Raw genomic sequence first — 13840 nt, forward strand, 5'->3', positions numbered from 1 at the left:
CTCTCACTAGTATTCGGAGCGAAATACTGGTTGGAAAATGAAATGCAGTCAGGGTAATCCTGCACTACCTGCTGGCTCCTTCTTGATTGCCTGACCGTCACTCATTTCTTCTCTCCCTGCATGCCCTTTAATCTTCAAGTTGACCACATTATTAAAAGTGCTATCCATGAAACTCTCAACTGCACAGATAGACCAGAGTGACACCAGCTGCTGCTCAAGCTTCAAAACCTGAAGTTCGAGCAGCTGCAGCTGATGACACTTCATGTACATGTGGTTCTTCAGGAGACAAGAAACATCCTGGAGTTCCACGTGTATCGGCGAAGACTGCAACAGTGCAGCCTGTGAAGAAACAGGGTATCCCTGACAGCAACTTCCAGATTTCCATGTTGAACTGATCATGTGCAAATGTCAGAAGTTGCTATCAATTTTAGCCAATAAGAACAGTGAGCACTGTTTGTACAGCAAGGTCTGGGTCATTATTACTGTAATATTGTCAAATATAAGCAAAATGAACAATAATACTTTCAGCCTTTTTATAAATATGTAGATTCCCATAAATGAATTTTGAAAACTGGAAAGGAGAATTGATACTCAAACCAAGCAATTCATTCTGTTGCAAAAAAATTACCTGTAATTAATGAACATTAAAAAGTGAGAAATCCCAGAGCTGCATTAGACCAAAAGAAAGATATGGTAGGACTGTCACATCTGTGATCATTAAAACCAATGAGTAGATTATTAATTGATCGCCTCTAATATCCTATAGGGCAATTTTTGTATTCCTACTGTTTCATTTACAATACAAAATGAGGCACCAGGATAACAAAACTTAACTGAAAACAACCAACTCAATTTACAAGTGGGCTTCAAAATGATTGACCAGCATTATCTCCGACCAGCATTATCTCCACCCTGCCACAGAAATTGACAGGTTCTTATGCCCATTGCAGGACAGTGATGCAATTTTGTGGACATTGGGTAGGGCATCTGCTATGCAGACTCTACATTTCTTGAAATATACACAGCTTGCTAACTCCAATCTGTTCTCAGAATTTTCTTGAGTGCTGGCAAGGCAAGCTAGCCAAAATTGATTTTTGTCATCAGGCAAGCTGCCTGCAGAGGTGCAACCAGCATCATTAGCTCGCCCCAAATACATAGGTCAGGCCAGGCCACCGATTCCAACTGATCCTCATACCTCTTGACTCATATTGGGCTGGACTTTCCAATGAGCTTTGGAACCGCGACGTCAGGAACAAATAGGGGTCCCGAGCCTACTCTTGCTGGAATTTGCCAGGGGGGGCCTCCACACTTGCTGTCCTATTAAGGGTAGTAGGGGATGCTGCTGGCCCAATCACAGAATTAGCAGCTCTAGAGACTTGGCAGCTCCAAAAAGAGAGGTAGGCACAGCTGAGACAGGCAGGAGACCTCAAGGGCTATTAAAAATTGAGGTGCCATTGGAGGCATAAAATTAAATTAATAATAATTAATGGTCGCACCTCTGCAGGCAGCTTTCATAACAAGAAAAATCAATTTTGGGTAGCCTGCCTCGCCAGCACTCAGGAAAGATTCTGGGAACAGATTGGAGCTGGCCAGGTGTACAAATGTCAAGTAATGTAGAGTCTGTAGAGTTAGCAGATGCGCTAACCAATTTCCACAAAATCGCATCACTGTTAGGCAATGGGCATAAGAACCTATCGTTAAACTAATACTGCAGAGCGGTTGTAGAATGGAAGGGAAAGCCCTCCTTGGGGATCATTTCTTCATTCAGCCCTGTTAAGGTGGCATGGAGCCTCCGGCTTTGATGACTCCCCAGCATGCTGCAGGGAAGCTATCTCCATTGAGCTGGCAGCCTTCCCACCCAAGGGTGGGGGGGCTATTCCACAACTAGCAAAATGCCAGCAAACCCAAAAACAATCACCCTTAATTGGAGCCTTAAATATTTAAATTGGTTGCCACATCCTTGGCACAGGTATCAACCCCACATCCTCCCCCACACTGGGGAAATTTCCAGGTAGTGTGAATATGTCTTGATGTAGCTCCCCCTTTTCACCACCCCTCCCACTATCTCCCACCTTTAACTCCTTTACCATGGGACAAGCAACGTTCTGACCATTGCTTCCACAGTACCAAGTCTGGGCCTGAAATAGGGCTTTGGACAAAAGTTTACCTTAATATCTTAAATACCATCTTCTTGAGCAGGATGCATTACATCAATGATTTTACAGTGATTGTCTGTCTTTTGTAAGACATAATTCTCATGTTTTTTTTCCAATTTAACTATGTAAAGGCTAATTTTTATCTTCACCACCTGGCTGCAATCTGGTGGAGTAGATTTACTGACTATTGTAGAACTGCCTGACTTTCATTCCACTGAAATCAATGAGATGAAAATGGGGTAGATTCTACCAGAGGTGAGTGATCCAGTTAACCAGGTTAGCATGCAGGTGTTGAGGAGGAAATGTAACTCTGTCCACTGATTTCAAATTTTTAACACATTGGGCGGGGCCCACTCGCCAAAGCGTAAAATGATGCGCAGTGATGTCAGGTGTGCAAACCGACGTCATCGCGCGTCAGATTTTCAGTTCAGCAGGCACACACGAGAGTCGGCTGCCCGCCCGCCGAACTGTCAAAGGCCTGTTAAGGCCAGTTACCTGTCAAATCAATAAACTGAGCTGCCCATCCAACCTTAAGGTAGGAGGGCAGGCAAAGAGCCCAGGCGGCTCATGGAACCTCATCCACGGGCGGGATGAGGTTTCATGAAGGTTTTTAAAGTCTTATAAAAATGTTTAATAAAATTAATAGACATGTCCCAGCTCATGTGACAGTTTCACAAGAGGGGACATGTCTTAAAATTATTATTTTTTTCCTTTATTAAATTTTTTTGCACTTAAACTAATCTCCCTGAGGCAGCTCTGTGCCTCAGGGAGATTTCTGCGCTCTTTCACGCACATGCGCAAAAGAGCGCAGGCCCCAACTCAGACAATCCAAGAGCGCTCAGCGCTTCTGGGCGCGCATCATGCTGGGCGGGCCTTAATTGGCCCGCCCAAGTAAAATGGTGGCATGCAGCCAATCACAGGTGGCGATGGGCTGCGCGCATGCCTGCGCCCGTTTCCGCGCCCTCCCTCCACCCCCCCCCCCCCTCCCCCCGACAGGGAGAAAATTCTCCCCATAAGTCAATAAAAAGCTGTAGTATTTCACCACGTTCCAAATGGTTAACATTAAAATCTGAAGTAGTCAATGATGGCTAATAAAACATATATTTAGGCTTTTACAATTAATATATGGCATATATTTACAACATATAATCCATTTCATATGCACAGTTATTGCAATAGATCAGAAAAATCACAGACAGAACTGAGATCATGAAGAAGAGTGGTCAAGAGATAGTCAACCCTAATGATTGATTTGCCAATACATTAGGGATTGTTTCTTACCTATAGATAGAGTTTTCCTGTTTGCTGGTAACAGCTTTTAAATCAGTGAGCTCCAGAAAACGATCATGGAAATAATGTAGATGTAATATACAGACCAGCAAGAAAGATGTGGGGATGAAAATACTAGTAAACAGATCTGTGATGTTGAATCGTTCTAATCCAAGGTCCTTCAATCTTTGATAAAAAGAAATAATATAATGCATAAGATTTTGAAATGAACTTGTACCATATTCTGACCAAAATAAACTGAGTTTTTGTTTCCAACTGTAGAATACAGAGCTACTTTTCAATGCTAAACACCAAAAGATGGAAGTTTATACATTTATCATTGTGCATAGACAGTGATAATTTTCACTTATTTTATCTTGCTTCAATTGAATCATAATCCAATGCATATAACTTACACAAGCTGTATGTGAAGTGTATTCAATTTGTCACTTTGATTAGTGGCAGTTATTAGTTCTTTACAGGTTTGTAATTTTTAAAAAAATCAATCTCAGGATGTGGTCGTTATTCACAAGGCCAACACTTATTTCCCATCCCTATTTGCATTGGGAAGATGTGGTGACTTTTCTTATTCTTTGCAGTATTATTAAATACTATACCTAATTAATGTTCAGTTCCACTCACTTTAATAAAGTTGTGCACTTACCTTAGCCATGTCTTTCTGAAAATAACAGGCATTTGTGATCAAATTAAACATTCTGGACTGTTGTGCAAAATACCTTCTACTACATTTGCTTGGTTACTCACTTTTCAATATCCATCCCTGTCATGTTTTGCCACAGACTTGGGAATGACTCAAACTGATAGGTGTACACAAGGACCAAGACCAGCATGGTATAGGAAACAACAATAATCCAAAAATATTTCAGGATCCGCCGCCACCAATCATAATGTACCTGAAAAAAACGCCTCCATAAATATAAATAGCCAAGGAAAATTTAACATAGCTAATTCCGACATGTAAAATCTTTGTATTCCCCTGTATCAGCCAGCAAAATAAATCTCAACCTCATGTGGCACAGTAGTAATAATTTTGTGATGCCACACTTATGCGCAGTTGGCAGCCTCCAAATGATATATCCCCACTTCCTTTCTGCTTTTCCAGCAACTTGGGTGAAAAAGAAAACCTTCTCACTCTTGCTTGCCTGCCACTACCCAGCGTATTATGGCAGTGCAGGTGGATTTAGGGTTTTAAGTGCACAATAATTGGCCACTTAAGGGCCTCAATAGGCCTAAGGGCAGGCAGGCTAGAGGACACCTTGCCCACCCCACATACTATGGGGACTAGGTTGGGGGTGGGCAGGAAGGCTGGTCTAGTCGCTCCCACTAAAAATATGCCCGGTGAGGGGGACTGTAAAATCCAGCCTCCTATCTCTCAATCACATTCCCTATAATTGCAGCTTTCTGCTGAGAATTCTAGGTAGTGGAGTAATTCCTAATATTGATTCTTTTTAAAAATATTCGTTCATGGGATGTGGGTGAGGCTGTTAAGACCAGCATTTACTGTCCATCCTTAATTGCCCTTGTATAATCACATCATTGACAAGAAAAAGCCAAACAGTCATTGCATTGCGACTTTTTAAAATTTATTCTATCATAGGATGTGGGCTTTACAAGCAGCATTTGTTGTCCATTCCTAAATTGCCCTTGAACTGCGTACCTTGCTCAGCCATTTTAGAAGGCAGATGAGAGTCAACCACATTGCTTTGGGTTTGAAGTTACATGTAGACCAGGTAAGGATGGTAGATTTCCTTCCCTAAACGACATTAGTGAACTAGATGGGTTTTAATGACAATTGATGATAGTTTTATGCTCACCATTACTGAGACTAGCTTTCAATTCTGATTTATTAATTGAATTTAAATTACACCTGCTGCGGTGGGATTTGAATCCATGTTCCTGGAGCCTGGACTAGTAATCTGGAGATCCAATGACATTATCGCTATGCCACTGTTTTCCTCAAATATGGACAAATATCAAATGTGTTGAAATGTAATAAATGGCATTATAATATAAATTATAATGGATTCAATACCATGTTTCAATAGAGGACTGTTGTCATTGATCAGTTTACAAACTTCTAACTCCTGGTCTAGGTTATCATCTGAATTCCTCAACACATTCACTCCTTTCAACACATTCCACATTGCATAGGAAACTTTAACTCTATCTGCCTATTTCAGCTAAATTTAAAACTGACCTTTTTGGAGCCAGGCCAATTATTTAAGGGTTATTTCTTGGGAAATCATGAGCATGCAGCCCGTGATTTTTCACTAACTAAAATTAATGGAGAGAAAATCATGGGGTATACTTCCATGTTTTTCTTCTGGTGTGCAGAATTACAGAACAACATTTATTATGCCTGATCATGTCCTCAAGAATATGCAGTGCACTTCATAATCAATAAATTATTTTTGCAATGCAATCACTATTGTTTTCAGGCATAAGTCTACATCACAAATTATTTATGAATACAATGACTACTATATACTCCCTACATCTATCAAATACACATAACCCCTCTTGATTTTTTGCTGATGATCTACTTCATTATTTAGTTTACAACATCCTCCTTTACCTTATATTTCATTCATTTATTAGTCTTGTGTGGAACCTCCAGATCCACAGCTATTTGGTTGACTCTTAACTGTCCTCTGAAATGTTCAGTTCAAGGGCAATTAGGGATGGGAAACAAATGCTGACTTTGCCAGCAATGTTCACATCCCATGAAAGAATAAAGAAAATTTGCATACCATTACATTGTGGCCATCCATTTATGTCACCCATCACTTTTGGTAATAAATCCTGGAAGTAGAAGGGAAAATCAAAGAACCAGCAAAGTAGCTCCTGAAAATTCCTGTCCTATCAGCTCATGCTGGGAAATTGACTCAAATTGAATGGAAAGTCTAGGTCAACGTCTTTACTCTTGTTAAACCTGCTTTTATCATTTCCTTTATAATAGACTGTAATACTAGATAACATCTGCAATTGATTTGTGCAATTTTTAGCTCCCTGCAGATCTTCTGAATTTTGTCCATTTCCTCAGAAAACCGTGTTCTCACATATTTATGCAATTTCCAGTTTAGTTTAATAATTTTTCGAATGTAAATGTCAAGCTAAGATAACAAATTATTTTAATCCGAGGCCCTTATTCTCTTTTGTTCAAAATACATCTAGATGTACATTTGGATCTGCGAATGCAGTTAAACCTATTACATATTTGATTACAGTATTCAAAAATACAATGCGGGTGAAACAGAACTATGGTCAGTATGTGAAACAGGTGATAATGAATCAGCTGCTCATTATATACCCTGCCCCATTTATCGAAAGGAAAATTGATCCAGGTGTTAAATGGGTAGCTCTTCAGTGTACCCTCTAATTTTTTTTGATAGTGTATGGGTGGTTTGTTTAAATGCATGACCCCTCTAAATTTTATTGCAATGACTTACACACACAGTAACTTAAAGGTGACAGCCTGTGCACAGCCTAGATGGAAATTTTTGGGTTACTGCATTAATATACAGCCCGCAGCTTAGAGAGACCGTTGCAGCCTATGTGCCACTGCTTGATTTGACCCCAATATTATTGTCAGGTAAGCACCAGGTACATTCAAATTTGAGTGAAGTAAGCCAGCCCTAATTGAAATATCCTTCAGGAGAAGTTCCACAGAAAGACATGAGGTTGGATTTTACAACCTCCCACTGGCATACTTGAAGGTAGGAGGGCTTATAAAATGCAGCATGACGCCTTCCTACCGCCTTCCCAACTGACTCCGTCCTGGTGTCTCATTTTACAGGTTGGGGGGGTGCAGTAGAGGTATTGGATGGCCAGCCTGTCCCTTGACCTATTGAGGCCCTTAAGTGGCTAATTAACACCCACTTAAATGCCTCATCACACCCCGCCTCTATTTCACCCACTACAGTGGAGGTCCATGCCATATATATAGATCAGTAGCTTTTATGAGGCCCGCTGGTATCAGGCAACAGGGGTGCAACCTCCTTTGGGGGTGCCCTGCACTGATCGGAGGCACCCCTCCCAAGATCATGCCCCTTCTTAACCCTCCCCTCCAGCCCTTGAAACGGTCCCCCCACCCCACCTTGCTGGGGCCTACAATCAGGGCCCGAAAAATATCCTGGACTCACCTGAAGTCTGGCATCTGTAACCTCCTCTTCTTTGGTGACTAGCTGTAGTCCCAGCATTGGCCACCACCAAAATCTGATGCTGCTGGGACTACAGAGCTTCCAGCCAATTGGATTGGTCAGCAGCTCTCTGAGGCGATACTTTCTCCCTTGAGCAAACTAATGCCCCTTCAAGTCTAAAATGGCCACGGGGCAGCCAGTTGTTTAGTGGATGAGCTCCCCACTGATTTTTTAATCAGGGGGAGGGGGGGTAGTGAGGGGAAGATGGCGCCTAGTAAAATCCAGCCCGAATCTAATTTCTTAAAATCTACTTTTCTGAATAGAGTAGAAAACACAATAAGGTACTAAAAATGAATTGCACTTTGACTGTTTTGGAAATTGAGAACAGCAGGGCAATTGAAGGCCTGAGTGGTTAACTGGATTAGACTTCCTAGGTCTGGATTTTATGGTATTCAGTGAGGTGAGGATGGTGGATCCAGAAATGCATTGTCCGCTGACTCCCTCCCCCGCTGTTTCTGTACACAGAATAAAATGTGGTGCAGCCAATTAGCAGTCATCGGGTGGTTGACAGCTAATTAGCTGAGCTAGTGGACTCCGTGCCCAATCGGGCCTTTAGGGAGGAACTTCTGGTGGGAGAGGGGTCAGGCCATGAACCAGAAGTTGGTCACAGCTATCTATTTAAAAGCATGGGTTGGTGGCAGCTGCAGAAGAAATCCAGCTTTGCAAGAACTGCATAGAAAGTGGACTGTTAAATCCATTGAAGTATTGGAGCAACAGCAGGTAAGACCTTGCCTTTCCACTTGGGTGACTATTGTGCCAGCAGCATCTCATTATATAAGGTCAGGGAAGAAAAAGCATTTGCTATGATGCTGGACCAGACCACCAAATGTTTGGTATAATCCAGTTAGGGGCCAGTAACCTGTTGTTTAAAGTAGACAAAAGGCAAATTTTTTGGCTTGGCAGGCGGGCGTAAAATGATGCGCATTGATGTCAGGGGGGTGTCTTGACGTCAATGCACAGTCGCGCGATATTTCATTCGGCAGCCACGCGCTGGAGTCAGCAGCATACCCGCCGACAGTTAAAAGGCCTGTTAAGGCCATTAAAGGATCAATTAAATAGAATTTTTCACTGCGTGTCCAACCTTATGGTTGGCAGGCAGGCGAAAAGGCGAAGCAGTCTTTGCACTTCTTAGGAAACCTCATTCACGGGTGGGATGAGGTTTCCTAAAGCAAATAAAAATAAAACTAAAAAAATAAAATTTAATTAATAACATGTCCCTGCATGTTTATAACATATTTAATTTCTTTATTTTTTTTTAAATATTCATCTCCCTGAGGCAGCTCTGTGCTTCAGGGAGATTATCAAGTGCACACTCGCAATTTACGTTTGCCCAGCAGGCACTCCAGCCCCCGCCCACACAGGCATCACTGAGCTGCTTGCGTTTCACACTGGGCGGGCTCAGGTGGGCGGGCCTGCCAGCATGAAATCACAGTCCGGCCCCGATCGCCGCCGGCGGTTGGTTTCCTGACCGCCCCGCCGAGCTGCCGACAAGGGTGAAATTCTGCCCAAAGTTTGATATTCAAGACGTTTGCTAAGAGAATAAAGCTACAAGATTCAACAGACTTTGAACAAGCAAAAATAAACTTTACTATATAAGATCAGAGAGATAAAATAATTTACAATATCTATCTATTACTCTAAAATTCAGGGTTAATATGAGGTACATATGAATTAAAAGGCAAACTGTGCTCGAACATACTACACTGCACAATAAATTACAGATGTGACCAAGACAGATTCTATGGATTTCTCAACAATCCACCCAGAAGTCAGTAATCACTGTGAGTCAACCAATCTTATTAAAACACTGTCTTCCTCATGAGGGATTCCAATCTTTACCTTTGAAGATCTTGCCTTAAAATTCTCTCCACAAGTCACTCCAACTCCGACAACCTTAATGACAGCTCTCCTTGCAGGGTTTTAATCCCATCTCCCGAGACTCCATCCCTCTGGATTCTTGAGTCTGCATTCCAGAACCAACTCACAAGTACAACTTCGGCCGCGTCGAGCAGAACACTACTGCTCCAAAGAGCTACCTTCATCCCAAGGGCCTGTAGCATAGAGTCACCAACCTTCTGCTGCCTTCTTTGACCTGCAGGGCTTCTCTCAAGTCTCCATTACTTAAAGTCTGCCAACCACAGTCTGTTTTCTGCTTGGAGACTCTTTCTCTTCTCCTCTCTTTTTCTGTTTAACTTGGACCTCTCCCTGTCCCCTCTCCTGCCTCATGCTCGTCACTCTTCTCTGATTATGGTACTCCGCTCCTGATCTTTGCACCATTTTTTTTTTACACAGGCATACCCTGGCCTCGATCTGAAGAACTAGAAATACTCTACTGCTTGTGTGCAGCCCACCCCCAGTCCAAGCATACATGGAAACTCCCGGATCTTGACGGGATTTGGAGTTCCCAACCTCTGCCCAATGATAAGGTAAGTTGGGTCTTGTACCACTTCTGAATATGAACTATTCAGAAAAATATTCAGATATTACCCTTTAAATCTGTTTGTTTCTCCACATGGGCTGAACGTCAACCCGTGCCTTTTCAAGATTGTCACATTTGAAAGTTGTCCACATCTGCCACGAACAATGCAGGAAGGGCGAATGGAGGGGCCAGGATGGCCCCATGATTTGATGATGACTCCCTGTGTGTCCTCCTCCAGGCTGTGAGTGATTGGCAGGAGGTCCTCATGCTATGTGATGGAAATAGAAGACCTCCACGCCAGACCAAAGAAGCCTGGATGGAGGTTGCAGAGGAGGTCAGCAGCCATGGAGTTGTCTAAAAGACTTGGCTGAAGTGCCGTATGAGGCTGAATGAACTCTTATAATTGGCAAAAGTTTTTATGCAACCATTTTGCAGATGGACAACTATGGGATGGTGTGATGTGTGTCAAGTGTGGTATTGCCTAGTGTATGGGCCAGGTGCAGAAGGCAGCATGAAGCAGACATGCCATACTGCATGACGCCATTGGATTCTGGGGTATGGGGCTTCAGAAGTGCAGGGCCTGTTGGTTTGCAAGGACTGCTGCTAGGTGGTGAATTGAGGAAAGGGACAGGGAGGGAGCAGCTAGCAGGATTTGGGATGGAATATTTGTCTCAATTGTGAATTGGCTGAGGTTTAAACCCTGGTTACCTTTTCCAATGGTGAATGTGTGTGCGTGTGCTCCGATGTCAACTCAAACAATGATCATGTCCTTCATAATCCTTGCCTGTTTTCCCAGGTGAAACTCCAGCAGCTGCAGCCATCAGCCCTGAAGGCCTACTGTTAACATCTGAGGAGGAGGAGGACGGAGCCTCAGAGGTTTTACTGTCACATCCTTGCAGAGCACCTGGCAAAAACGCAGATACATGTACCTCAGTGGGTATACCGGTGTTGGCTGAAAGGGATCCACACACTGGTGAGATCACATCACAGTTGCAAAACCAACTGTCGGAGACTGAGATAATGCAGGCCTCTGGCATTTGGAGTAGTGCTGGAGCCAACCTAGATGCTGAGTGTCAGGCTGATGGTGAGCCTTTGGAGTCCACTGTCAGGCAGCAGATGCTGGATATACAGTGTGAGGTGCATGGAGATGGGCAGAGATTCTAGCACACACTGGCACGGACAGTGGAGGAGTCCATCCAGGCCTTTAGCACTATGATCACCCGCGCTTCAGAACGTGTGACTTCTTCCACTGAGAAACTGGACACTGTCATGGAAGGCCAAAGCCAGCAGCTCACTACTGTGATACTGGAAAGGGATTTTGACCTGCATTCTATTGCCTTTTATTTGAGTTCCAGTGCCCAGAGCCAAGGGGAAAAGGGACAGATGCTTGGACTCGCAGCCTGGTCCTGGTTCCTTTCAGGAAAGCAGGCAGGGTCAAATGGACCTCACAGCGGCAGATGAACAGCTGCTGTCTCCATTGTGGGGGTGCCTGTCAAGGTGCTCCTGATGGGGACAGCCTTTCCTCTACCCCTTTCCCATTGACACCAATGCCTCAGAGTGGCGTGACAACAGATGAGACTCCTTTCACTGTACAGAAGACCCCCCAGCATGCTGGGCCCCTTATTACTCAGGTGACCAGAGTACACCTGCCAAAGCCATTCCAGGCAAAGGGGCATATGGGTCACCAGTCTGTCTCCAGCACATTTGGTGGCAAGGGGGGAGCACCACACCATAGCACCCAGAAAAGGTTTAATAAAACACAATAGTTACACATGGTTGCACATGGGTTCACAAGGGTGATTGTATAGTCTCTCCTGTTTGGAAGAATTTTTCTTATATTATTTATTAAATGATTGTTGTGTGGACTTGCTGCTTTGGCTTCATTTTGAGTTCATGTGTATGATGTGCTGGTTTGAATTTTGATTGCCTGACTGCTCTCAAGGGAGTTTGTGCTCATGTGGACTCCAATGGCACATGCTTAAGCGGCCCTGCTGTTGATGCGTGGGAGACACCAAGAAGTGGTGAGGATCGCAAAGGTGTCATTGTATTGTGAATTCTGCATTCCTAGTTAAATCGTTGCAATCTAAGAGACTCCCACATATCTGAGCTGAGTATGTTCAAGACTGAGGTCAATAGATTTCTACATATTAAAAACATCAAAACGGATACGGGGATAGTGCAGTAAAATAGTGTTGAAGCAGAAGATCAGCCATGATCTCAGCGAATAACAGAGCGGGCTCAAAGGGCTGAATAGCCTACTCCTGCTCTTATTTCTTATGTTCTTATGTCTGCCACCCAAAGCTTGTCGCATACCGGCTACTACAGCTGTCTGGTATGGTTCCCCCTCCTCATCCTCAGACTCATCTTCAGAGGATGCGGCTTGTTTCATTAGATCATCCCCTGTCAGGGCCTCCCCTCTCTGGCACCCCAGGCTGTCTAAAGTACAACAGACCATGATGATGACTGAGATGAGGGAGGTGGTGGTGTAGCGGTATTGTCACTGGGCTGGTAATCCAGAGACCCACAGTAATCCTCTGGGGACCCGGGTTTGAATCATACCATGGCAGATCATGGAATTTGAATTCAATAAAAATCTGGAATTAAAATCTGGAAATGGTTGTCAATTGTCGTTTAAAAAACCCATCTGGTTCACTAATGTCCTTTAGGGAAGGAAATCTGCCATCCTCACCTGGCCTGGCCTACATGAGACTCCAGATCTGAAGTAATATGATTAAATGCCCTCTGAAATGGCCTAGCAAGCCACTCAGTTGTGTCAAACTTAGCTAGGCACCAGAAACAACAACAGCAAACTCAGCCCTGCAAAGTCCTCTTTACTAACACTTGGGGGCTTGTGCCAAAAGTGTGAGAGCTGTCTCATAAATTAGTCAAGCATCAGCCTGACATAGTCATACTCACGGAATCATACTTTACAGATCATGTCCCGGACACCACCATCACCATCCCTGGATATGTCCTGTTCCATCGGTAGGACAGACCCAGCAGAGGTGGCAGCACAATGGTATACAGTCAGAAGGGAATTGCCCTGAGAGTCTCAACATCGACTCCGGCTCCCATGAAGTCTCATGGCATTAGGTCAAACAAGGGCAAGGAAACTTCCTGCTGATTACCGCGTACTGCCCCCCTCAGCTGATGAGTAAGTATTTCTCCATGTTGAACACCACTTGGAGGAAGCACTGGGGGTGGCAAGGGTGCAGAATGTACTCCGGTTGGGGGACTTCAATGTCCATCACCAAGAGTGACTTGGCAGCACCGCCACAGACTGACCTATCTGAGTCCTAAAGGACGTAGCTGCTAGGCTGGGTCTGTGGCAGGTGGTGAGGGGGCCAACAAGAGGAAAAACATACTTGACCTCACCCTCAACAATCTGCCTGCCGCAGATGCTTCTGTCCATGGCAGTATTGGTAGGGGTGACCACCGCACCATCCTTGTGCAGATGAAGACCCGTCTTCACATTGAGGATACCCTATATTGTGTTGTATGGCACTACCACCATGCTAAATGGGATAGATTTCGAACAGATCTAGCAACTCAAGACTGGGCATCCATGATGCGCTGTGGGCCATCTGCAGCAAGAGAATTGTACTCAACTGCAACCTCATGGCCCGGCATATGTCCTACTCTGAAATTATCACCAAGCCAAGGGATCAACCCTGGTTCAATAAAGAGAGAAGCTGCAACACAGAACTACTAGCATGCCAAACAGCATAGGCAACAAGTGGTACACAGAGCTAAGCAATTCCACAACCAGTCGTGAA

General features: G+C 44.0%; 1 protein-coding gene across 1 annotated transcript in view; it reads right to left on the reverse strand.

The window, feature by feature from the left end:
* The window catches only part of LOC121279061 (piezo-type mechanosensitive ion channel component 2-like), a 1076252-nt gene that overhangs the window by 288447 nt on the left and 773965 nt on the right, over positions 1-13840 (reverse strand). Inside the window, exons 17-18 of the mRNA XM_041189919.1 lie at positions 4191-4339; positions 3438-3611 (exon numbers count right to left, since the gene is read on the reverse strand). Coding sequence (XP_041045853.1) covers positions 3438-3611; positions 4191-4339 — 323 coding nt within the window. The remainder of the gene's footprint in view (positions 1-3437; positions 3612-4190; positions 4340-13840) is intronic.

The sequence above is a fragment of the Carcharodon carcharias genome, chromosome 6, assembly GCF_017639515.1.
Source record: "Carcharodon carcharias isolate sCarCar2 chromosome 6, sCarCar2.pri, whole genome shotgun sequence".
NCBI classification, from domain to species: Eukaryota; Metazoa; Chordata; class Chondrichthyes; order Lamniformes; family Lamnidae; genus Carcharodon; species Carcharodon carcharias.